This window comes from Sturnus vulgaris, chromosome 14 (assembly GCF_052056855.1).
Source record: "Sturnus vulgaris isolate bStuVul1 chromosome 14, bStuVul1.hap1, whole genome shotgun sequence".
Taxonomy (NCBI): domain Eukaryota; kingdom Metazoa; phylum Chordata; class Aves; order Passeriformes; family Sturnidae; genus Sturnus; species Sturnus vulgaris.
Window position 1 is genome coordinate 447,990 of NC_142256.1, and position 25,753 is coordinate 473,742.

Genomic DNA, 25,753 nt, shown 5'->3' on the forward strand with positions numbered 1-25,753 from the left:
GATTCCTACAAAAACAGTGGGGCTAAACACTGCACTGGTACAGTGCCGAAGCTGAGATCTGCTGTTACTGTGTGGCTTGAACTCTTAGCACTCCTTAGCATTTGATCCTCAGGGCTCCTATCATTCATCTCAATTACACCATTTAATGATTAGCGCTCCTGAAAATCTGCTTCATGCTGTTTTCAAGTACACAGGAAATTAAACTCTTAAGGACCACCCGTGAAAAGTTTGGGTCAAGTGTCTGTATCATACAAACTCCATGATAAGAGCTGAAATATATACAGTCATCCACATAAGTTTTTCTTCAAGATGAGTAATACTCTCACAATCTGCATTCTGGATCTCCTTAACTAAGCCCACTTCTGGAGGGGAAAAAAATGTGATTCAAAGCTTGTTCACCACAGATTTTCATTCTTTATAAGCTTCTGGCCTTTAGGGAAAAAAAATTATACTAGTGCCATGATCATACCCCTTCCCCTTAGGCAGTTTCCTATCTGATCAGTTCTTCCAAATAACTTGTTTTCTGAATGCGCCTATGCAGGACAGCTTCAAAATGTAACAAAATCTATATTACTGCAGATTACCAGGAAGCAATGACTTTAGATTCATGATGGAGATCACTGCCTTGGTCTATCAGTTTATGTAGGTCTGCTACTAGCTGAGGTGGAAGCACAGTCTGTGCCAGTGGCTTTTAAAGTGTTAACAGCAGAGAAATGGTGAAACTCTGAGTTTTTGTTGTCTATTACAAGCTGAAAGAGTGTGAAATAATGTTACACAAACCTGTACTACCTTCTTTTATTCCTGGTCCTATAAGAGATTGTGAAGGGAAAACATTCCCTAAAGCAGGTCAACTTTAAAAGCAGTATTTCTTGTAGACTCTATGCAGTATAGTGAAAAACAGGAGGAACTGAAACAATGGCTTGCCTGTTTTATTTCCTGTGACCAGTTCAGTGGACAAATAGGAACCTATCAGGAAGCTATTAAGTCACTTGCATGTTCTGAAAATACCTGTTCTACTCACCAAGTTCAGAGTCTAGGGAGATAACTTCATCTGCACTGTAATACACCGACATAACATTCTCTGCTGACTTAGACCATTCTTCTCCGTGTTTTTATCACTTTGCCATAATCTAAAAGAACACTCTCAGATGCACCTTCACAAATGAAGGCAGGACACAAGCTCTATTTACATCAATGCAACACTTGATGACTTGATGTTGTACGTGAGCTCATTCAACTGTGTTGACAGGAACTTTTTTTTTTTTTCCCCAACTAATTCTGGTGCCTCTGACTTCGTGGTGAGACAGTAGAGCAAAGCCAGCTTGATTATACAGTCTGGTTGTTAGCTTTAACTGTTCATCTGCGACTTGGCTCCTGGAGATCAGTCTTAGCTGGCAGGGAAGTGGATGTCGAGGATACCTGTGTTGATGTCACGGGCTGGGCTCGCTGTCACATCCCCGAACTAAACTCTGTCCTCTGGGTATCAAATCTGAGCTCGGCTCTGTGCTTTGGGTGGCATCCCGGGCTCAGCCCTGTCTTTTGGGGAGTATATTCGGGCTCAGCTCTTGTGCTTTGGGTCACACCTCGGGCTCAGCCCGGTACATTTGGACAGACCCGAACCTGAGGCACTCCCGCAGCAGGAGCGCGGGCCGAGGTCGCCGTCTGGCGGCCACGCACCGGCAGCGCCCGCGCGGCTCTCGGCCCCCGTGCCAGTATCCAGTATGGTTCCCGCCCCTCACAGCCACCGCTGCCCGGGCTCAGCAGGGCTGCCTCACGTGCCGGGGATTGGGAAACGGCTCCGCTGGCCCCGCCGCCGGCCCCGCAGCCCCGTGCCGGGCGGGAGCGCAGCGCGCCGCGCTGGCGCCCTCGTGTGGGCAGAGTGGGTGGCCCCGGGGATGCGGCTCACGGGGCTCCCTCCCCGCGGAACGCCGGGCGGGAACACCACGGCTCGCCAGAGAAATGGGCTCCCTGCCGGCGCGGTCAGACGGTGGCCAGTCGGCCAGGGAGCCGCCTGTCCCGCTGCTTTGTCTGCCCGGGGTGCCTATTCCATGAGGTTTGCCTTACACCGCTAAAATCCACAGCTTTTGGATCTCCCGGAGCTCTGCTGCAACCTCCCCTCCTCCACTATCTCCTTGGTCTCTTAATTCATGCTCTGTTTTCCCCTATACATTGCCTAAGACGTTTCTTAGCTTAAGTGATTCTTCACCTCACTTCAGTGCTCACTTCTTCATCTCCTTAAAACCTGCAATCCAATCTCTGACAGTCAATCTTCTACCCCAAAAAATGGGCTCTCTGCATCCCAGGGACTTTTCCTGGGACACGGGTCCACTGGGAAGGCTCGTGCCCACAGCTTTGCTCTTCGGTGTAGCAGCACGGCTGATCTGTGTCAGTCGGCAGAACACACGGATGCAGCAGGTGAACCTCATTGCCAAACTGCTCACATGTGACAAAATCTGGGGTGTAGGGCCGTTTGCTTGTCTGAGAGATAGTCCTGGCCATTGCAATGCTTTCAGCTTACTCCTTTGGGTGCAGAGCAATGGATATTCCTGCAGAAACCTGGACTGCAGGTTTCTGCTGTACTCCAGACCCTCCACTGATAAGACCTTAATCAGCATTAATCATGGAGCTGTTCGAGGAGTAGTGCCAAAGCTGTTAATAGTAGTGTGGAACAGGATCAGCTGAGTGCTGAGGCTTTTCCCTAAATTGGCAGTTGCTATGTCAGTGCAGAATGCCATCACCTCCCTGTAAATCAGCTTTCTCAGGTCCTTTGCAAGTGGCAAAACATCAGAAGAGTCCCCTGAGATCACAGGCAATGACGAATCAATTCAATGACGCAGAAAAGTCTGAGTGCCCATCGTGCACCCTTGACTCACCAGCAGCGGAGACCTGGAGCAGAGGGTGGGGGGACGCAACTGTGCTGTGCCACAGGGAGGGAGGGGGAAGATGGAAGGCATCAACCCCTCCATCTTCAGGTGGCATCAGGCCTTGAGCCTCCTTTCATCTGCTGCTTTAGCAAAGTTCAGATGCACTGGTTTGGAAGGATTTCTCTCAAGGCAAGAAAAGCACTTTTACTTCTGTGCTTCTGCCTTCAAAGCATGCCCCGGTGTGTGCGCCGGGCCAGCCGTGGTGACCTGGGCTATGTCTGTTCAGGCTTCCTCTGCCGGGAAGGGTAAAGTCTCCTTTTGTCCGAGGGGCTCCCACAGCCTCTTGCTCAAAGGCGCGGCGATGCACGAAGCTCTGCCTCCATCTCCCGGGAGCTCTTTCTGGAGTCTCCGTCTGGCTGGACGTGGGCTGCCTGCAAACTCCTTTGCGCTACGACGCGTGACGGCCCCGGGGCCCCTTCCCCCTCTCCCCGCGGCTGCATCGGGGCCGGCGGGGCCCGCCCTGACCCCGGCCCGGCCCCCCGCTCCGCTCCTCTCGCAGTCTGCCCGCCTCTGCCGGCCTGTGCGGACCTGCCGGGCCAGGGCACACCCAGCAGGGTGTGAGCACAGCGGGAGCCGAGTGCTGGCACGCACGGGCCCGGGGAGAGCCCAGCCCCGCGCTCACCTGGCCCAGCTGCAGGAGCTCGACATCCGCGGGGAGCAGGTATTTTGTCCCGGAGTGGCTGCCCCGGCCGTGGGGATGCTGTCCTGCGCCGCCAGGGCTGGCAGGGCGGCACGGGGAGAGGGTGATCATCCCGGCTCGGCGGGAAGCTGAGGGGGGAAGGAAGGGGGTTGCCCGTGTTGTCCCCACGCTCTGGGGAGCAGGAACGGGGAGCCCAGGACTGAATGCCCGGGCATGAGACTGAGAGCGGGGGATCTGGGCCAGGCTGTACTGTTTGGAGTCACCCTGTGCCCCATGCTGAGCCCATGTTCCGTCCTACGAGGAAAGGGGAACAGTGGGGTTAGGCACCAGCTCCTGCTGACCTGCCGGGTGGCACACAGCCTGGGCTGGCTCAGCTCGGCTCCTTCAGAACAAGGGGATCTTGATCTGCATTTGGCCACCTGGTTGTCCTGTGTGAGCACCTCTGGGGCACAGAGGTCTTTGTGAGGCTAGCAGCATACACTGCCGTGTCGGTGACTGTGGCAATGGGTTTGTCACCCCTTCAGATTCCCTGTGACTCGCACACTAGGGCTGTGAGTGTGCCGTGGGGGTTGTTTGGTGGGAGCTGAAAGAGGGGTCCTTCCAGCCGTGATGGACCCCCAGCTCCCACTCTGCTGCTCTCCCGCTGGAGCTGGAGCAGAAGCTGAGCGGGGTCAGATCTGTGCCTATCCCTGCTCTGTCTGGGATGTGTGCCCTGCACAGGGGTGTTGTGCCATAACCATTGATGCTACTGCTGCAGTTGCACTCGGAGCCGGAGAACAGGATGGCATTTCCCCTCCAAACCTTCCAGACAGCACCGCTGGGGCAGATTTGTGACCAGTTCTGTACCACTCTCTGCCAAGCTCCAGTCTTGGCAGCAAGTCCTTGGAGCAGCTCAGTCTGAATTGCAGCTGGTGCCCACAGCCACTCCTCCTGTACTGTGTACCCTGCGTGGGAGCCAGACACCAGGAGCTGCTGACACCAGTGCTCTGCACGTGTCAACAGTGACAGGGGACAGTGTGGCTCTAAGTGAAGGCTGGCTGAGCCCACTGGTCCCTGGTGGAAGTGGTGACTCTGCTTCTGGTGACAGCAGGGGTATGACCCTACAGCCAGAGGCCCGGGGCATCAGGAAGGGAAATATCTGGACCCATGGCTTCCTGTACTTGTGTTAAGGCTGACTCCTTCAGTGCCATCACTGAGCAGGTCACAACTGCTGGTCTGGTGCCTAGAAGGTGGAGAGGGCAGCAGATGTGGGGCTCTGTTTTGCTGCTTATCATCCTCTGTGACTTGGCTGGCTGAACCTGCTGATGACAGCCCCCAGACGTCCCCCAGCCTGCAGAAGCTGCCTGGCCAGGGCTGGGGTCCTGCTCTCGGGGTGATACCTGCCTGTATGTGACCCTGTGTTCTGTGTGGGTGCTGGGGCAGGCTCTGCACCTCAGCCCTGGAGACCCCTGTAAGGATGGTATTGAGGAGAAGGGTGACAGGCTGGGGTGCTGCCCTCTTACAGAGGAGACCAGGCTGACCTTGGCCACAGCTAGGGCATGGCAGGGCTGCTCTGGTCTGACTGGCTGGGCCAGGGACGACCTGGGCTATCTCTGCTCCTTCTCTCCACAGCCCAGATTGGAATGGGACACAGCTCTATGAGGCACACCATTGCCTCCAGTGTTGGGGAGGATGTGGTCAGTTGGTTCTCTTGGCTGGCTCAGTGGTCACAGTGAAATGAGAACCAGGTTTAATCTGCAGGGTGATAGTGTTGCATAGTGTGCCTGGCCTGTTGGGGAGGTTGAGGTGAGGAGGAGGAGCAGCTCCAAATCAGGACAAGCAATAGTAAAGATGGGATTTTTCTGGATGGATTGAGGAAGACCTTGTTTTGGGCTCCCTGTTTCTTCCAGCCAAACACCAGGAATCTGGGGATCACAGCAAAGCTTCCTGGCTCTCTCCACTTGCCAGTGCTGGGGAACTCAGTGGTGGCCCTGCCCCCAGCCTGGGGGTCTCTGACTGTAGAAATGGATTCGCCCCTATAACTGCGTCTCACCCAGATCCCCTCGCCAAGCACTTGGACCAAAGCCATCCAGTGTCTGTTCAGCTGCAGCTCCTCAAGCCACACTTGGGATTCCTTGGTGTGCAGATTGAGCTAAGGGGCTGCCAAGATGGTGCTGCATCAGCAAGGACCTGGACTTAGGGGTCAGAACGGGAACTTCTCAGGCTGTTGCATGCAACACCAGCTGCAAGCAGGAGCCCCAGGCTGTGGCTGGACAGTCTTTGTAGGTAGAAGCCTGAGTACAGTGTTGCTGTCTGGCTAGGCTGCTTGCCTCTGGAGCCTGCACAGTGGTCCTGGCTCCCAGGCAGAGTGCTGAACCCTGGGCTAGGGAGCAGGCCCTGCTCCCTGCTAGCTCCAGACTTGCTCCAGCTTGTTGGGTGAAGGGTCCCAGCACAGCCTGCTGAACAGGTTGGGCTGCACCCTGTGCTGCTTCTTCCCCTGGCACCATGCCTTGCCTGGGGACACAGGCCAGCAGCCTCACCACTATGTCCCAGCACTCTGGGCCACCTGCCAGTGTACCTGGACACAAAATGCTTCAGTGCTCCATCCCCACGGGATGGGGGCAGTGTGTTGGGAGGTCTGTGCCAAAACACTGTGTGTATGCCCCACAGGACACCTGACCTTTGCTCTGGGACAGTCTGCTGCTATGGCAGACCCCCCTGGTTGCTGCTCTGTCTGTGCCACCTGCCTGCTCTGCCCCTACAGCTGCCAGTGGATCACTGCCAAGAAGGAGAAGAGGAAGGGCTTGAGAACCACCAAGGTGATACTTGAGTTGTGCTGAGCACGGGCTTGCCAGCTCATTTGTGGGAGTCTTGGAGTGGTGGCTGAGATGGGGAAAGGCTCTGGCTGGGGTGCTCAGCCAGACGCTGAGCTGCTGACCTCTTGCTGCTGCTCCTGCTTCCCAGAGCTGAGCCCCAGGAAAGCTGGGGTGCTACCTGGCACCCTCACTGTCCAGGAACTGCCCTAGCCTGGAGCGGTGAGAGGGTGAGCTGTGCTCCTGCTGGGTGACAAGAAGGGTAGAGCAGCATTAGTGTGCATCTGCAGTGGGGCTTGCACGTGCCTGGAGCAGAGCCCTAGGGCTGAGCTGGCAGCAGGTCCCGGGGCACCTGGCCAGGCACGTGGGAGACACAGTTCCTGGCCTGGCTGTGGCCCTACCAGGAGGGTGTCCCCAGCAATTTGTAACCTGGGAGTGGTGAGGCCCTGGGATTCTCTGAGGTCTCCGACTCCCATGGGAGTGGCTCTGCTGCTGCTTGTCCTGTCTTGCCTGGAATGTACAAATAAGTCTGCGTTGCTAGGTGTCCCTCTGGCATCTGTGGCGCCCCCACACACGTGGGACTAGTGGCTGTGGACAATGTAGCTGGACCCAGTCTGAAGACTCACCACTACAAGGGCAGTTCTGAGGCCCTGAACCCCTCTCTGCCCAGCCCACAGATCATCCAGATAGTAGGGAATGGGAGCTGTCTCCCTGCCCCTTCTTGTGTCCAAAGTCCCTGCCTGTTCCCATGGAGTGCTGCATGGGAAAGGAGGGAGTCTTGCCACAGGGGCTGTCCTCCCCAGCTTGGCATAGGCAGATTTTTAGTTTGTTGTAGGACATGCTGATCCATCTTTCTGTACCATGGGTCCAGCCAAAAGAGACAGTCAGGGTAGCTCTGGTCCCTCTCCATGGGGCAGCTCAGTCCCTGGACCAGTGCCTGCTGTGACCCCCTGTGCTGCCCACTGCTGCTGGCTGGGTGATACCCAGGGGTCTCAGAAACCTGGTTAGGGGCTAGGTGCCCTGAGGGAATGTGTATAACTCTCATCTCTGGCTTTCAGTATGACTGCAGCTGGTTCTTTTTCCTCTTCGGCGTCTTCCTCTTCACGCTGGTGTGGCTCTACTTCGCTATCATCATCCTCAATGATTTCCACAACTTCAACGAGTGAGTAGGATCCCACATCCAGCCTTGTTCCCCATGTCACCCCTGCCCCTCTAACCCTCCCCTTTGCTGGCAGATTCATCTTCAGGCAGAAGAAGCTGTGGCTAGACTGGTCCTTGGTGCTGCTCATAGCTACGGCTGTGCTGATCAGCTACTCCTCTGTGCTGCTGGTGAGCCCTCCTGATCCTGCTGGGCTGGGGTGGGAATGGATCTGTGCTGAGCACAGGCTGCCCTGAGCTGGGAGAAGCCTGCAGCATCTGGAGCCGGGTCAGCCTGAGCACGGCCAGAGCCCCTGCCAGAGCTTCTGTGGCTGAGTCCCGTGCCCTGTGATGGGTGAGGTGTGGGGTACAGTCCAACTCTGACAGCTCCTTCCCTTTGCAGATCCTCGCTTTGTGCTTGCAGCTCTGCGGCCAGCCCTTGAAGCTACACTGGGTGCACAAGGTGAGAGACTCGGGGTACAGGGACATGGTGCCTGCCCTGGCTGCCCTTGCACCTTCAGAAGCTGGGACCAGCCTACTGGGGCTGTGTATGGCTGCTGTGACCCCACTAAGTAGCTGTGTGTCCCCGCTGAGCTGGGCTGCAGCTGTCAGTTCCTCAGCCACATGTCTGTGGGATGGGAATATTCCCAGTGCTCAAAGCATGGAGCACAGAGCTCATTTGCAAACCCAGATGGGGAAAGGGGGATATCAGGGCTTGCAGGGGTTCATAAGGAAGGGTTGAGGAGGACTCTGTCTGGCCTGCAAGATGCTGTGTGCTCCCCTAACTGCCCTGTGCATGCCTCACAGATCCTGCTGATCCTAACTGCCCTGGTGGTGGCTGCAGCCTTCACAGGGCTGGGAATAAAGTGGGCGGAGGAGTGGAAAAGTGCACGTATTTCCCTGCAGGTGAGTCACCCCGACAGCAGGGACTTCCCAGCTGTACCCAGTGCCCAAGAGCTGAAGGGTGCTGACTGAAGCCACAGCACAGCTGTGTGCACTGGGGGTTAATTCCTTCTGCCCCTGCAGTCCTGCCTGGAGCAGACTGATGAATGGTGGCTGGACCAGAGCAAGGAGTCTTTTCTGTCCCCCAGGAACCTGTCCCTCCCTCCCTGGCACTGTGGATCTTCCAGCAGTACTGGCTGCAGGGGCAGATCCCTGGCATTGGAGCACGTGCCTTTTGGGGACAGGGACTCTTGCTGGCTGACACCCTGGGTTTTTTTTGCCTCCCTAGGCAACAGGTCCCTTCCTGCACATTGGAGCTGTGGGGGGAATGACACTCCTTGCCTGGCCCCTGGCCAGCTTCATCTATCGCACCCGCAGTACAGGTAATCCCCCTCCAAGGTCTCCCCTGGTCAGCTTGGTTGGTACCCTGCTTCTGCCACCCAGCTGAGCAGCACTGTTGGCAGTGGGAACAGGTCCCCAGTGTGGTAGTAATGCCTGGTCTTGGCTGCTTCTCATGACCAGCCCTTGCTGCAGCTTCAGCCCTCCCTGCTTTGCAGCTGAAAGAGGGCTACAGATGGCAGAGTGCTGCAGAAGTGCTGAGTTGGGCAAGGACACATAGTGGGCCAAGAATAAATCTGCCATTTTCCCGAGGTTAGGGATGCAACGTTTGACCCAGGGCAATGACAGGTTAATGCCAGGTGAAGCAGCCTTGGCTTATTCCTAGTGACCTGCAAAATATTTCCTCTGTACCTCATCCCCTCTAACTTCTGTCTGTGCCTGCAGGTCTCAGGGTGTTTCTGCTGATTGTTTACTGTGCAGCGATGATTGCACTATACCTGGCCCCATTGGGAATCACCTCCCCCTGCATCATGGAGGAGAAACAGCTGCCCCCCAAGCCAGCCCTATTTGGCCATCGAGGAGCACCCATGGTGAGTGACCAGCACCTTGGCAGTGGTCAGGGTGGATGGGGCAGGAAAAGCCAGGCTGTGCCTGGCTGTGGGGCACAGATCCTTGTGGTCAGAGGCCTGGACAAGCTGTGGCCAGCCCAGAACAGTGGTATCCCCACAGCAGCCAGGGCAGCTCAGGCTTGGAGGATGGGTGAGCACCGGGTGAGGAGGGGGTTGCAGCAGCTGCAGGACAGAGCTGCTTCCTGAGCACTACTGGACCAGGAGCATGCACCTCTCAGCAGAAAGTGTATTGTGGGCTGGGGAGCAGAGACGAGGCAGGCTGTGGCTGTCTGTCCCCAGTCCTTTTCCATCCCCCACCATGCCCTGGTCACCCCAGTCTCATTATGGTTGCCCTAGAGCCCAGCCAAGCTGCTGGGTGCATCCAGGCAGGATAAGTGCCTTCCTCCTGCCCCATCCTGCTCATGCTCTCTGCACCAACACCATTCCTTTTTCCAGCTGGCCCCCGAGAACACCCTCATGTCACTGCACAAGGCGGTGGACTGTGATGTGCAAGTCTTTGAGACAGACGTCATGGTGAGGTAAAGGGGCTTGATGCCTTAAGTTTTAAGTTTTTCTATTCTGCTTGGATGTGCTTTTCTGATGTGCTAGGGTGATGAAGACAAAAAAGGCCTATTCCAGTTAAGAACTCAAGGACAGTTTCTTCAAACTTCAGGCCCTAAGGTGTAAACAACGTGTAAAGAGGAGGGCGGGTTCATGCAAATGAACCAAAACCTATAAAAATGCGAGATTTTTGTGACCAAGCCCTCCTTTGCTTCCATCTTGGAGCCATCTAGGCAGGGGCTACGACTGATACTGCTAGGGTGTGGCCTTTTCTAGGCTTCTCAATAAATACCCATTTTATTCCCCTTAACTCTGTGTGCAGCCTCTGTTCCTGCTCCCCTAGGCATCAGGCTCAGAGGGAGGAAGGTGTCTGTGTATCCTGGGATGTCACCTCCCACAGGAGGCATTCTGGAAGACACCTGGAGGACTGATAGAGCCTGCATTTGGAGGCAGCCCTGTTCAAAGGGCTCTGCCACTCCCACCTTCCCACTATGGGACTGGCTCCAGCTTGGTATCCCAATGATTTGAGGGAGGTGCTGGGTTTCTGTTCTCCACATGCAGATTGCCTTCTAGGCAGGGAGGTTCCATCAGGGGAGGGGTACTGCTTGGAAAACAGACTCTGGCTGCAGTTCATGTCATGTAATCCTGTTATTGGGACAGCTGTTTCAGAGAGCATGGAACTACTTGGTTGCTGGCTTGGTGTCTAGGTGCACATTTTTGTGTAAAGGCCCACTACAGAATAAGGGTAGGGGTTACTCTAGCAGGTGGCTGGGAGGGGGTAGAAATGCCGGGGCAGGGATAGGAAACAAACAGCTTGTAACATATTTCTTTCCTCTGTGCTCCTTTGCCAGTGCTGATGGGGTCCCATTTCTCATGCATGACGAGGAACTCACCAGGACTACCAATGTGCAGGCTGTGTTCCCTGAGAGGGCTGCCCTGAACAGCACTGCCTTCAACTGGACAGATCTCCAGCAGCTGGATGCTGGCAGCTGGTTTCTGGAGGTCAGGAATGTCCTTAGGGTGGCTGGTGAGGAATGGGTGCATTTTGAGGTGAAGCATTAGCCCTGCCCTGGGGCTCTAGAACCTTCCCTCTGGTCCTAGCAGACACCTGGACAGAGTGCAGAAGCCTGCACAAATCCCTTGGGTGCGGTTATGCCCCAAGCTGGGGTTTGTTCTCACTCCTTAGCTGAGTCATGGAGGAGGCTGCTCTGAGAGGGGATGTCTCGTGTTTGCTCTGAGCTGCACAGCCTGCCTGGGCCTGAAGGCAGCTGTGGCCAGGCTCTTCCCAAAAGGTGACTAACTACTGCTGAGCAACTTTGAATGCCCACAGGTGTTGGAGCTGCTTGCATTCTGTTGTTAGTGGGGGAGAAGGGTAGAGGCGTCCATGGATGTGCATAGGGAGGTTCCCTGTGCCTGTCTGCACTGGAGAGCACATGGAGAAGCCAGTGAAGGAAACTGAGAGTTTGAGACAGGCACCAGTTTGGGCTGTGGAAGCTTACGGGTGGTCTGCCTGTGATGACTGCCCCTCTCTCACCCTTGCAGCGGAGGCCATTTCCCACTGTGCAGAGCCTTTCTCCTGGTGATCGCAAGGAGGCAGCTGAACAGAGGATCCCGTCCCTGGGACAGGCTCTAGAGGCAGCCAAGCAGAGCAACATCTCTATCATGTTTGACCTTCGGCCTGAGAACCACAGTGACTACCAGAACTTTGTCAATGTCACCCTGGAAGTGATTTTACAGTCAGGCATCCCGCTGCAGCAGGTGAGCTGGTCACCACCCCAGCCCTGCCAGGCCCTGCTGTCACACCCCTGCCACGGTGGGAGGTACCCTGCCAGCCACACTGACCATCCCTGACACCCTATACACCACGTCCCCATACATGATCTCTGCTGGGCAGCCCTGCCCAGGTGTGGGGTTCTCTAGCTGGCAGAAGTTGCCAATAATTAGGGTTTAATGCCTACAGCTTCAGACTATCCCTCCAAATACTTCAGACCTCCCCCCAAATACTTTGGTTTCCCAGCACTGGCCACCCTGGTGTGTAAACAATGACTCACTCTAGGAAGGAGACCAACACTGCCAGCATAAGCAGGAATACAATGCTGAGGCTTCTACCTCCCCACACTACCACACCTCTCCCTGTAGCCCTTGGACTCTTGCTGCACCCTCCTGTGTTCCCCTTATGCTTCATCCAACCGCCGCAGCACAGGATATATGCTGCCCTCAGGGGACAAATCAGCACTCAAATCACCTTTCATGGCCGCCTGGGAATGCAGAGCAGGAGGGGACATAGAAAATACTTCTACTATATTGCTGATCCAAGGTGCATTCTTGCTGCAGAGTTGGGGATAAATGGATTCCCTTCTTGAGCCATTCAAGAAGCCAGAAAGGACTTAACTGTTGCAGTTTCCTAGGCTGGAACTGCTTTCTTCCTTCAGTGGGACCTGCATTTATTTCTTGGCTGGGGCAAGCTCTCAGGAGACTGTCCTGGCTGACATCCTCATGGAGGAACTAAAAGTGGAGATGGGGGGCAGGAAGCAGCTGTCTAAGCCAGCCATGTGGGCCTGGACCTCTGAGGGAATATTGGAAGAGAGCAAACTCTCTGGAGCACCCCTCCTCTGCACGTGCTCTCTGGCTTTTGCCTAGATCCTCTGGCTTCCGGATGGGTTCAGGGAAGACGTCAAACAGCAGGCTCCAGGTGTCCAGCACATTTACGGCCGGAAGAGATTCATGAACGAGAAGGAGCCAGTACTGCATGTCAATCTGCCCTACCAGGACATGAGCTCTGAGGAGATCAGGTGAAAACGCTTTTTCCAAGTACCTGGTAGCTGTGGGGGTCTGGGGACTGTCCCAGGGGCCAGCAGAGGTGAGGCTGCTGAGTACTGGTGTTTTTCTGGGAAGAGCTGGGTGTGTGCCTTGTGAACAAGTGTTCCTATCAGGCAGGGCTGGTGCAGAGGATGGAGCTGGTTGCAGTCCTCTGCCCTGCCAGCAAATCTGCCCTTGGTCTGGAAATCCAGACAGTCGCTCCATGTGGCTGCAAATGCTGGATCATATCCCAAGTGTACAGCCCCCTCTGGCTATGCAGAGTGTGGTGGCACCCTGCTGTCTGCTACTCTGACCACGGCTGTCCCCATGCAGGCAGTACCGCCAGGACAACATCTCTGTCAACTTGTATGTGGTGAACCAGCCCTGGCTCTTCTCTATGCTGTGGTGCTCAGGCGTGAGCTCTGTCACCACCAATGCCTGCCAGGTGCTGAAGGAGATGAAACACCCCATCTGGCTGCTTGTAAGTGACCCCTCCATCCTTCCCTGTGCCCTACAGCCCTGTGTCCCAGGTACTTGTGGGTCCCTTTCTGCAGCAGTCCTGTGCAGCTGCCCAGAGATGACTTCTGCTCATGCTGTACTAGCGTGGGAACATGTGACCCTGTAGAAGGGACCGGTGACACAGCAGGCAGGGCTGTGCCACAGCACACCATCCCTAGCTGGTGTTCAATGGCTTGTCTCATTGCCTTGCAGCCCAGCAGCACATACTTCATGATCTGGGTCGCTGTAGACTGCGTTTCCTTCCTTATCATCATCTGGGCCTTCTTCTTGATGAAGTAAGTTTGATCCTTTCCCCCTCCAAAGGCAGGTCTGTTGGGGGGGATTGTAGTGTGCCCGGGTGGCTGGTGCAGACCCAAACCTGCTGCCACCCCTCTCTGGATCCTGGGGGGGTTTCTCTCCTGTCTGGCTCAGTAAGACAGAAGTGTGTGGAGGCAACTTTTATCTCCAAGCTGCAGCTAAAAGTCTGCCCTGACCCTGCCTCAAGCTGCTGGATGCCTTAGTCCCCACTTCCTAACCCACTCTGCAGCCCAGGGCTTGGTGGGCTGAGGCTGGGGGATCCTGGTCCTGCTCCTTTTACCCGTGCTGCAGGCACTGAGAGCAGTTCCCTCTGGGACTGCAGGGCCCCACAGCCTCCAGCTGGCAGCTCAGGGGAGGGAATTGTGAGACCAGACTTGCATGCTAACATCGATCCTATTCCATCTCCTAGGAAATGTTCCCACAGAACACGGCCAGCGGGTGAGTGCACATGGAACGGGAGCTTCCCTCCCTTGGAAGCCAGGCTCTGCCTGTGGGACTCTCCCTGACAAGCAGGCAGCTTTCTCCAGCAAACGTGATGAGTGGTTTAGGATGGCTGGGGGAGGGAAGGGAATCCCAGCCCAGGGAGTTCTTCCTGTCCTGCCCTTACCAAGCAGCCCTGTGGAACAGCACTAGGGAATCCCACACTCTCCGAATATCCTCAAACCTGCTTTTCAGGCTACTCTGCCTGTCGTTGCGGGATGGTGGCTGCCCACAATGACTATTTTTTCTCTGTCTCCTCAGAGTCTGAGACGGATGTGCTGCTCACAAAGATCAACAGCTTGATGCAAGAGTGACACCTGCGTCAGCTGTGGGGAGGGGCAGCCAGATCCCTGCACAGCTCAAGCGGGGAGCCCTCCTCAGGCCAGCTTCGAGGCTCCTTTCCTTCGAGGCTCCTTTCTACCGTGGCCTTCTTGGCTCTTTCATGGTGCACAGCTGCCCTCAGCTGAAAAGACTTGGAACTGGGTTCTCATTTCCCACTGGCAGCAAGGAACTACAGCTTTGCAGGGGTGGCCTAGGGGCAGAGTATTTATCCAGTAGTGCTGGAGCTGAGACCTCTCCCTTGGAGTTTGGACAGGAGCAGGGATTTGGGTCGCTGTTTGGTGCAGGGGAAGGGCTGTATCTGCCTGTTGTCAGCAGCTCTGCAGCCAGGGATGGGGCACCTGGTTTAAGGGCTGCTCCTCTGGGGGCTGCCCTGGCCCATGGCCTGAGGAATAGGAAGGGGGATGTGGAGCGGCTTTTCACAAGACAAAGGGGAATCCCAGCTCTTCACCCTCCCATCCTGGACTGAAATGGTGTCCTTACTGTTGCTGGCTTCGTGTTCATGGGACAGGGTCTGGCACTCCATGTAGCTGTTAATGCCTGTTGCTCGGGGAAGAAAATGAGCAGGGCTGGGGGTGGTGGGTGTCAGAGGCTGGCAGGACCGCGCTCACGGTCCTGCTGCTGCTCCAGGGCAGCAGAGGGAGCGGTGGGACTCGGTATCGGTCACGTTGCAACAGGGCCTTGAACGGGGAGAGGGGTATCGTGTCTGTTTGACTTGTCGCTGTCTATTTATGTCAATAAAGCAGAGGAGCGGCAGACAGAGCCTGCAGGGGTGCGGCGGACACGTCCGCGTCCTCCCTTCCGCACCTTTCCCTGCCGGCGGCGCTGCCGGCCCGGAGGAGCCGGCGCAGCCCAGACGGTACCGGCCCACGGCGGGCTCGCTCCGCGGCGCCTCCGTGCCACCTACTGACGGCGCGGGGAAGCGGGCTGGAACCGGGCCCTCCGCAGCGGGCAGGGAGGGGTGGCCGAGCCGGGCGCGGCACCCGGGCGCAGGCCGAGGCTCCCGGCGGGCTCCGAGCGGCAGTGGCGGGGCGCTCCCGGAGGCGGTGCCGGCGGCCGGGGGGACGGCTCCCGGCCCGTTTGGGCGGGGCGGGGCAGGGTGGGGAGGCGGTGGCTCGGCCGCTCGCGGGCTGGCACGAAGCGGAGCGGCCGTCGGCCACCGCGGAGCGATGATCCGCCGGGAAGGTAAGGAGCGCACTGCCTGGCCCTGCCCGCCGAGCCGGGGCACCGCGGCCCCGCTCTCAACAAGTGTCTGCCCCGCCGGCCCCGGCGCTGGGACCGCGCCCGGTGCTCCGCGCTCCTCCCGGGAGTTCCCGCCCTCGCTCCTCACTGCAGGCGGCCGTGCGACCCCGGGGTTAAGGTCCGAGGGCTGTGAGCCCTCGCTCTACGCCCTACGAGGGCTGTGGACACATTGTGCTGCCGTGGCTCAGAGTGGGTGGCCGTGGGATGCTCTGCTTGCAGCTCCCCTGCGTGCTGCGGGGAGGAGAGCAGGCATGGGGGTTTGGGCTCTGCGAGAAGGGATTTCCTGTAAGCGAGACTTGCATGCACCTTGAGGCACGTGGAGATGGGCCTTGCACTCCATGTGCTATTTCCTGGGACCTGTAAGCAGGGTCCTGTGGTCTCCGTGCCACTCTGGGTGCGGAACACTTCCCTAGATCGGGAGGCAGCAGTGCCCTGCTCCAGCTGACTGTCACAGGTACGAGTCGCCAGCAGCGCAGGGGTCAGCGCGGTGCATGCTCTTCCTGCTGCGCAGCCTGGGCTGCGGTGGGAAGTTTACACCAGATTTGCAGTCTTTATGTCCAGTGGAGCCCTAGCTCTCCATCTACTTCTTTAGTTCCACTGATAAGGTCAGGAATGACCAAGCAATGATATCTCAGCCCTTCTTGATATGCTGGGCAGTGTCTGAAGCCACTGTTTTATCTTGCAGAAGAGGAAGCTCTTAGTAATAGCACAGGGCTAGGATTGCCATAAAGCTCTAGGAAGTCCCTGCTTTATCTGGAGCAAGTGTGAAGCCCATCTCCAAGTCAGAGGTGTTCATGCTTCCCCAGACTCCTTTCCCTGTTCTGCTCCCACGATGAGTCAGTGTGAGCTGGTGACACAGGCAGGAGGACCCCCTTTCCCTTTCAGCCAAGCAGAAACTGGAAGGCTGGGCGAGCTGGGACACCAGGTGGCATGTACCCGAGCAGACACAGGCGCCCTTGTTTGATGACCTGAATTCTCAAGAGCCCTGTGATGAGCAGGGTCATCCTTTCTGCATGAGTTCCTGGCTTAAAAGATGAGTCTCCAGCAGTGGTGGGACAGCTTCCATGCCTTCTCACACAAACACTCTTTGTCTGCAGTCTGCCTGGGTGACAAAGGGAAATACCCACTGATGGGGCAGGGATGGTCTCCAGGTCCACAGGAGATATGGGTTACATCTGAGGTTGGGCCTGCACTGGCAGCTCTGGCTGGCTGCCCAGAGAAGTATGGAGGTGTCCGGGCAGAGAGATCACAGCTCTCCTATTTTAGGTCCAGGGATTTCTCTAGCTATGTCTAGCCCAGTCATTAACCAAAATGTTGCTTCATGGCAGCCTCCAGCTCCCCTCCTCACCAGCATCTCCTCTGGCCCCAAGGCATTGTATTCATTTCGTACTTGTCCCCTGCTGACCCACGGCTGCTTGCTGCTTTGAGCAATTTTTATGCTTCACCCTGTAGAAACCCAAGTTTTGCCACTCCTGTAGCTGAGCCGTTTGCACTACGTGAATGGGCCTACGCTCAGCTTTGCTGCAGCCATCTGGCCCTATGTGGGAGGCTGCAGTAGTATTCATAGCCCTGTGCACCCAGAACATGTCCAGCTCCTGAATAGCTTCTGTGCCTGGAAGGTGGCAGAGGTGTTCAGGCTGCCCAGTGCCACAGGGTTCAGAGTTGAGTCAATCTGATTTTAGCCCCTGATTTTCAGGGTTGGTGGCAGAACTACCGCTCCTTCAGTCCCCGCCCAGGTCTCTGCTGTGGGCCCTCAGTACCTCTCAGCAGAGTTAGCTTTCCCAGGTGTGTGTAGGGAGGCTGCTTTTGTGGCTGTTTGACTTTTAAAAATCCAGACTGGAAGGCAGCTTGAGGCATTATCCCAGGCTGCACTCGAGCCTTCCCTTAACATCCTACAATGTTAATGCCTTGTTACTCCTGTGTCATCTCTGCAGACACTGAACGGGCAGTGGAAATTCTGACCAGATACCAAAGCACCCTGCGGTCCCCAGAGGAGCAGGAGTTAAAAGCTTCCATTGGAAAAGTCTCGCACATCTTCCAAAGTGAACTCTTCCAGGCTCTGCTGGGTAAGCCTCTGCCTTGCAGTCGTTGCAGCCTTGTGTTGAGTGGGGTCTCCCGGGAGCCTGATCCCACGCCAATTTCCTGGCACTGACCAGTGCATTCTGTGAAAACACATGGAATGTAATACCAGGGAGCTGGGCTGTCTTTCCCTTCCGGGGCTTAAGCAGGAGATATTAGGATTGCAGTCACTGGGCATGTGTAGTGAACAGCATTCCTCACTCTGATTGAGGACAAGGGGTAAAACCTTGATCAGGCCGTGCCTGATCTATCCAGCACCTGCTAAGGGATCCTGCCCTGCTGTGAGCACTCTCTGGCTCGGTGCAGTCCTAGTTTGTCCAGGAAGGAAAACTAAATTTTTCTGTCTTTAAAAGAGAATCAACATGTACCAAAGCTCCTTTGGGGTATTCTGGCCCTTCTTGTGCTTAGACCTACCAGCACTTGTGAGAAACATACTGTTCCAGCAGCTCTATTTCACACAAGACTTAATAGCAAGGCTTATCTTGGCGCTGGGCACGAGAAAATGGCATTTTTGAGCACTGTATAAAGTCCTCCACGTGGATTGAGACAAATGCAGCTGAAGTCTATCTGGACTATGCAGCTTCTCTGTGCAGGACAGAACTATCTTGCTGTTCTCCTTACATTCTGTTCACTGTGGGCCTCAGCTAACGTATGCAGCCATGGTGGTTTCTGTTCCTGGACCTCCTGGGAGAGAAGCTGAGTTTCCCTGGTGGGAAGGAAGGGAAAGCACCCCAGAGGCTCTGCACTCTTAGAGGAAGACCCAGACCCCAGAGTGCAGAGCTCCACATCTGTGGCTCACTCTCATTGCATTTTGACCCAAGGCTGTCTCAGCCCTGGTGCTCCCCCTTGCTGTTCTCTTGGCAGCTCTCACCTTTTCTTCACACTTCTGCAGCCAGAGTTCCAGTTCTGTGCCTGCAGATATGAGTTGCCAGCAGCTCCTCTGTGCTTCAGGTTTTCCATTGAAAATGAAGTTGAGTGCTGTGTCCTGAGCAATTTTATTCTATCCTTTTTTCTGTCTTGCTGTTGGAACATCACCTGGAGACTTTCAGTCCCAGCATGTCCTTTTAAAGGTCTTGTGCTGGAATGTCTGTGTCAGCAGCAGAGACACAGGCCAAGGGTGATGCCCACCACGTCAGGTGGGCCCCACACTGAAGGAGCCAGTGTACATCTTCTTTCTTATCTCTTAATTTATACAACCTACTCTAAATGATCCTCAGCCTGGAGGCAGGGATCCCAAGCCCAACACCCCTGGCTGCTTTTGTGTGTTGGCCAGTCCTCCCTGAGGCTGTGTGAAGGCAGTGAAGCAGCTTTCCCAAAGCCCTGGGCTGTTGCTATTAGTGCAGAAGTGCTGTGGAGAGAGAGTGGCTGCAGAGAACACGTCTGCACGCGCGCCGGACTGGCTGCAGCTGCACGCTGGCAGGCGGATGCTGCAGAGTCCCCCAGCTCCCTGCTCTCAGCCGTTTGTCTTGGTGTCCTATCAGCCCTGGTGCAAGGGAGTGTTGGGAGTGTCGCTTGTTTACTGGTGACCTTTCCAGCTGGTTTGACAGGATATTAATTCCCCGTGCCAGAGCGAGTCTTTATCTCAGTGTGTTTATCTAAACTAGGAATTTGCATTAATTACTTCCGTCCCCCCCCCACCCCCGGCTCCCTCCCCCCTTCCCGTTGGAGTGTAGGTTTGTGAATTCCTCTGTCCCAGCATGGACATTGTGTGCTCACTGTGGCCACACACGGCTGGCACACACTGGGTTGCCTCGTGTCCACAGTCTGTACCCACTGGAGCACAGTAACAACACTGCAAGGGTGACAAAACATTTCTGTTTTCATTTTTATTTTCACCTTACCTTTTCCCAGGAGGCCAGCGTGTCTCTGTCTGAAGTCTGCTCTGAGTCACAGGGCTGGCTCAGTGTGGGAGGAGGATTTGCAGGAGAGCAGAGACGCTGCTAAGTGCAAGAGCTCCCGTCTCACTGCCCCACACCATGCTAGATGTTTCTGGCTCTGGAGAGGCCTTAGCCTTGCAGCCTTTCAGTAACACAGCACTGCTTTTTTTCAGCCCCTGGGGAAGACGAATGTGTGAGCATGGTGCATCCCTGTCCTCAGGCTGCCTGCTCCTGCAGGTAAATCTCTCCGAGAGCACACATAGGCTGATTGGAGTTTGAACATCCAAATGCATCAGGCCATAGCAGAGCTACCAGCAGTGCCGAACACCATGGAGTTTGCCAAGTTAGTCCACGTAAAAATGACAGGGATATTACTTTCCATATATTTCTTTTAAAAGAATAAGCTGGTTTGGGGTTTCCAGAAGCCCCAGCCTGTGTTGTGTCCGGGATGCGTTGGTGTTGTGCTGAATGTATCAGTCACTGTTATGATGGCCAGTGTTGCTCTGCACATGCACCGTGTTCTGCCAGACTCCTCTGAGCACAGCCCAGCCCTTCTTGTGACCATGTCCCTGGAGTTGCCTGTGCTGGGGGCACACTGCCTGTGCCAGGACAGCTCCTGTCCCGGCGGTGCCGCGGCTGGCTCAGCTCGGCACAGCGGTGCGTGCGCTGCTCTGCGCTGGAATGTGCCAAACCCTGCTCCGCACAAAAGAAATTCCTTGGCTGTGCAGAGGGAAAACAGGCCGTGCTCGCTCCCTTCTCCTGGCCCCTCTCTCCCTGTGTCTGAGGCTGTGGAGCCAAGTGCATGACTTGCAAGGAAGCAGCCCAGCAAAGGGGTGCTCCAGGAGCCTGCGTTGGGGCAGTGGTGGCCCTCCTTTCCCTTTGCTCGGTGGAGCCCCTCAGGGAGATGCTTGGTGTCTTGTGCTGCTGGGGAGGAGGATGGGGTTGCACACAAAAGCAGCTCCCTGACCTTTCCTTCCTAGAGCCAGGGCTGAAAGGAGCTGTTGTGCCCTTTGCAGCGGGAGAAGCTGGTGGACAGGCATGGTTTGTGTATGTCCAGCTATCCCAGCTGCCAGCAGCCCAAGGGGCCAAGCTCCTCCTGAAAATCCACTGGGACTCAGCTTCTCTCCTGTGTCTGAGCAGTGGCCAGTGCAGTCGTCTGTAGGTCCTGTCAGCTGCTTGGGCCCCCGAGTCCTCCCCTGCAGCTCCTTTTAGCCTGCAGAAGATTCCCCATGAGCATCCTGATGTGGTGAAGGCAGAAGGAGGGGCAGATAGTGCTTCCCTGGGTGCAAAACCCCAGCAAGACCTGCTTGTTAACAGTACAGCTGGGGATGGTGGTAATGACTTCACCTGGTGGCTGCAGGAGCCAGCGTAGAAAACTGGAGGACCCAACCCTGAGGACTCATCCTCTTGCAGATTGTCTATAGCAAGGATGGAAACTTGCAGCCTCCATGAAAAAGATCTGCTGTGGCAGCCATGGCTGTGAATGGCAGTGGGGCCATGGCTGGGGGTCTGGTGTGCTTGGGCTGAATCTGTGGCGCTGCAGCTGGTGACAGTGCATGCATTGGGGAAGAAATGTCATTTTCTGGAAGTGCATGTGCTGGCTGGCACAACGGCACTGCCTTAGCACACAGATGCTGGTGCTATAGAAATATTTAATGACATCTTTTGACATGTTAACACCAGGAAAAATGTTTAAAAAGTCCTCATCTCTGTAAATCTTGAGTTATTTTCCTTATTAGATCCAGAATGGATTTGCATGTCATCACACTGGGCTGTAAGACAGAACATGCAGCTTCATCTTTTGCTACCACAAGGTCCTCTTATGGAGGCTTTTCAGGTAGTGCTGCTCTTAAAGTTCACTGGTGAGGCAGACTTGTGTGCAATTTGTGATGCTCATAAGAAATGAGGGAAACCAGCGTATCTTTAAATCATCTTAGTGCCACGTGCATGTGTCCTAAAATGTACTTCTGTCCTTTGCTGCCTGACCCTGTCCACCAATCCTGAAACTCCTCTAATCCCTGGTGCCAGCAACAATTCTCTCTTCTGGCAAGCACCTAAACTGGGCTGAGGCTTTTGGAGAGTGGCTGCTTCAGGGGACAAGTTTCCTGCCCTTCAGGCGCCTTGCCAGCTTGGCTGCCCAAGGCTGTGTTCCTGCAGCAGATGGGTGACAAACGGGGATGCCTGCAGCAGCACACCCCCACAATGGGGCTGTTCAAATCCTGTTTTCATTCTTGCAAAGTTTTGTGTGTTCCCAACGTAATCCATGCAGCCAGAAGCTGCTGCTATCCTGTTACGCAAGTATTATTTTTATAACCAGAGGGAGAGATGTGTTAGCATGAAAACAAAGTCCAGTTTCTCTTGCTGTGAAGTGAGTGCTTGCTGCAACCTTGTGTCTGATTTGGGAGGGTTCAGGGGCTGCCAGCAGCCTGTTTGGCAGCCAGGAGGCTGTAGAAGGGGTGCCCCAGGTGCAGTGGGTACATCTGGGGACTCCCACTCTTCCCACTGTTGCCAGATGTCAGTGTCTCCCAGGGCACAGGACAGAGCCTGGCAGCACAAAACAGCAGCTCCAAAAATGGCACTGATGCCAGGCAGTGGCATGGTGCTCCCTGCACTCGGGCAGCCACAGAGCCTGGCTGGGCTGCCCTTGGGCACCCAGCTGGTCTGCCAGGAGCTGAGATTCATATCAGCTTTGCCCTTACAGCTGGGAGGTCAGCAGACCAGGCAGCCCCTGGGAGCTGGAAGATGAGGGCTGAAGCTGCTCTCGTCCCATCTGCATCAGGGATGTGCTGCTGCAGTGCATGGACACGTGGTTAAACACTGGGGGAGAGGATAGGGAATTGTGCCTGGGCATGCAGCCCTGCTCTCTGAAAGTATCCCTGGTGTCATGGGCAGAGTGGGAGCCTTCAGACAAAGTTTATTATAAAAGCCCTCCTGTTGAATCACAAGGTGAAGAAAGGACACTCTTCCTTTCTAAACTCATTCTCAGAGAGGAGCCTGGGTACAGCTGGATCCAATTTAGCCCCAGACTTTGTCAGTGGTATATGTCTAAAGGATTATACAGGTGTAATTGAGCCTTTATACAACTTTGTCCCACAGGATTAAGGATGATAAACCTAATGTATTTATATAAATATATTAAAGGATTTGTTTAAATTTATTACAATAATGATAAGGATTAGAGAAAAAAAGAGCTTAATCACAATTATTTACTAAACAATGTGGATATCTATAACTACTAGTGTAGTGCACTGTTTTTGAAGCAATATTAAAGCAATTATATTAAAGCTAGCTAAACAATTATTAAGTAGAGACTGATGTTACTCACCCATACCAATGACCAAGGGCAAATCTCTTTGACTCAGCCTCGAGGAGTGACCTTGATGGGTGTCCCCACTCGAGAGAAGGGTTTTCACACACCTTAGGGAGATATGATAGAAGTCCTCACTGTGGAAGAGTGAAACTGGCCTTTTATAGTATAAAGTGATTGACTGTCAGTCATATGCATTTTTTAGATTATGTGTTGACTTAATCGGCAAAATATGCTTTGTGCTGAAAAAGGCGTGAGCAGCTCTTTAGTTTCTTCTTCTCATCACTCCTGACTCTCACTTCCATATCATACATAGAGCCCATATCACTCTTGCTCAGTCAGGGAGCATGTCTTGTATGTCCTTGTGGGGTCTGAGAGTTTGGTCTCAATATTCTTCAGCACCAAGAACAGCAGACCCTCCTCACTTGATCTTATCACTGCTCAGCAGACCCTCGTCGCTCAGGCCTTCACTGATGAACTTGTAAGACAAATTTCCAGCTGCTGTATCTCTGCTTAGGCAGAGCACCCTGCTACACCTGGGGAACAGCATCAGGCAGTGGTCAGCGTGTCCCTGCTTACACTGCCAATGCTCACCAGATTTCCTGCTGAAATCTTTGTGACATGGGCATTTAATACCTCCTGGTGCCATGGTGTGAAATAAATTTCTCACCATTCAGGTGAGAAATAAAAGACTGCAGGGCAAGTGTAGGTGCTTCATCCATGAGATCCCAGGGAGTGCCATGGGAATGGCTGCATCCCCCTCAAGCTGAGACCCACAACTTACCCCTCGAGTTGCTCACAGAAGAGGAGCTCTTCAGCTTCTTCCTCAGCAGACCCAGGTACAGAAAATGAGCTGAGGTTCCTGCTGTGTCTTTTCCTGCTTCAAGTGCTCATTTATGTTGCCTTGACTTCCTGGCCCTGCCGGCTCTGTCAGGCTTCCTGTTTCCCAGGTGCTTGAAGGGATTTATTACTCTTTTTATGGCTTCTGGGAGGCGTTTACCAAACTTTTTTGGCCAGCCTCTTGGAACTTTACCTTTAACCTCTTAGCATTTACCACCCATTCTGGTTTTCTCATTTAGATGCAACTTCAGAGTTTAGATGAATGTCTTCTCATTTTCAATAGCCTCTCTTCCTCTGCAGTCAAGCCTTGGTTTCCTCCCTTTTGCCTTTACAGTATTCTCCAGCCAGACACTTCATGTCTGTTCTGATGTCCCAGTGGTTCTCTCTAAATAGGCTCAAAGCTTCCCACAAGTTTTTGTTACCCCTTTCAGTTTCTTCATAAAAACAAGGTGTCACTTCTGATGCAGTTTCCTTTTTGAAATTAAACACTTCTGCAATGTTGACCACTCTGGAGGTGCTGACTCTGGAGATAACTTGGGACTGCCAGGGGCCAGCAGCTGCCTGCGTGTGCAGCAGTGGGAGTTTCCTTAGGGAGGAGCAGAGCCCACTGCAGCTCTTCAGCTCCCTGGAATCCTCTGTGTGTGACCTGGAGAGGGTAAAAATCCTCCTGGCTGGGATAGGAGAGGGTGTGGGCTCCCAGAGCCCCTCTGGAAGTGTACCTGGCCAGCTGCTCTCAGGTCCCACTCTCATCCCATAACTATCTCTGGAGTAGTGAGGGCTGGGATACCCCATTTTCATACCTCTCCTAGACCAACTATGGTTTACAGCAGCAAACTCAGGTCATTGGAGCCCAGAATGAGGGTATCTGTTGTGGCAGTGTGCAGGTTGCAATCGTGCTAGGTGGGAAGAGGGGAGATATCAGGGAGGGAGCGGGGGTTAGCAGAGTTGTAGTCATCAGCTTTAGAGCTTGTACACGGAGTGCCCTGTGGCTTCTCTGCCTATCCCCCTGGGAAGGCCAGGAGTACTGGGGATCAGGGATGGGGAGGGAGTAGCACATCAGCGTCAGGGCAGGCATGCAGGGGCTGCCTGGTGCAGGAGGGAGAAGAGCAGAAGGCACAGGCCACCATGCCTGGGGCTGGCACAGGCCACCATGCCTGGGGCTGGCACAGCCTGGAAGAGAGCAGGATGGGTTTTGGATTGATGCTTGTGAGCAGAGTTTGCTCTTAGTCCCTGTGGACTTTGTGGTCATTGTTCCATGGACATTCCCATTTCCATGGCCCTTCCAGAGCCATGGGCACTGCACAGTGAGCCAGGCACCCCACTACACCTCTTGACTTGCAGAAGGGGTGTGGTGGGCAATACAGCAAGCACGGGGAGCCAGCAGAGCCCTCTGCCAGGGTGCCAGCCTCTCACAGAGGGCTCAGGCCCTGGGGGCAGAGTGGAAGGTCATAGGTGCTGCACCCCACAGAGGCTGTTATCAGGCATCAGGCTGCCTCCCGGTCCTGAGGATGTTTCTCCTGCTGTTTTGCAGATATCCATGAATTCTATGATTTCACGCTGCGCTCTGCGCCCGTGCAGTCTCCGAGCCTGGATACACGTCATGGCACAGCCAGGCAGCAGCTTGGGGCCAGCGAGCCCAGCTCCACAGTCACACCCAGAGAGCCCCAAAACCTGCCTGAGGTAAGAGCCACCTTCTGCTGCAGGGTCAGACCCTGCACACTCCTGCACTGAGAGGGATTCAAGGGGCACAGCAGGCTGCTGGCCACCACAGCCTGCCCAGCTCACAGCCAGGCTGTTCCCACACATTCTCTGTGATAGCTTGTCTCATTAATGAGGCAACCTCTCTGGTTCACAAGTGTTAATTGAATTACTCGTAATGCTCTAGCTCCAGCTCTGGCTCCTGCTTTGCAGTTGCATCTGGATTAGTTGCTCCTGTCTGATGCTGTCTCCCAGGGAGGCATTTCAGCTCTCTGATCCAGCCACTTTTGATAAGTGAAGTAGGTTGAGTCTTTCAAGTTTCCCTTTTCAGGA

At 54.9% G+C, this 25,753-nt stretch overlaps 2 protein-coding genes across 4 annotated transcripts in view; both read left to right on the top strand.

The window, feature by feature from the left end:
- Positions 1–3,411: 3,411 nt before the first annotated feature.
- On the top strand, positions 3,412–15,157 carry GDPD2 (glycerophosphodiester phosphodiesterase domain containing 2). Its single transcript, XM_014877147.2, has 16 exons — positions 3,412–3,585; positions 6,214–6,362; positions 7,415–7,518; positions 7,592–7,685; positions 7,897–7,956; positions 8,301–8,399; positions 8,725–8,818; positions 9,219–9,364; positions 9,839–9,921; positions 10,795–10,945; positions 11,486–11,701; positions 12,584–12,735; positions 13,076–13,223; positions 13,454–13,536; positions 13,968–13,996; positions 14,300–15,157. The coding sequence occupies exons 2-16, from the start codon at positions 6,249–6,251 to the stop codon at positions 14,350–14,352; spliced, it is 1,626 nt and encodes a 541-aa protein (XP_014732633.1). The 5' UTR covers positions 3,412–3,585; positions 6,214–6,248; the 3' UTR covers positions 14,353–15,157.
- A 323-nt stretch (positions 15,158–15,480) lies between these two features.
- Positions 15,481–25,753, top strand: part of DLG3 (discs large MAGUK scaffold protein 3) — a 76,945-nt gene continuing 66,672 nt past the window's right edge. For 2 of the 3 annotated variants that reach the window (XM_014877142.2, XM_088172904.1), the window contains exons 1-3: positions 15,481–15,562; positions 17,554–17,685; positions 25,254–25,402. In XM_014877142.2, coding sequence (XP_014732628.1) covers positions 15,547–15,562; positions 17,554–17,685; positions 25,254–25,402 — 297 coding nt within the window. In that variant the 5' untranslated portion in view covers positions 15,481–15,546. Of the gene's footprint in view, positions 15,563–17,501; positions 17,686–25,253; positions 25,403–25,753 lie in introns of those variants that run through there. The other variant, XM_088172903.1, reaches the window with a different exon arrangement.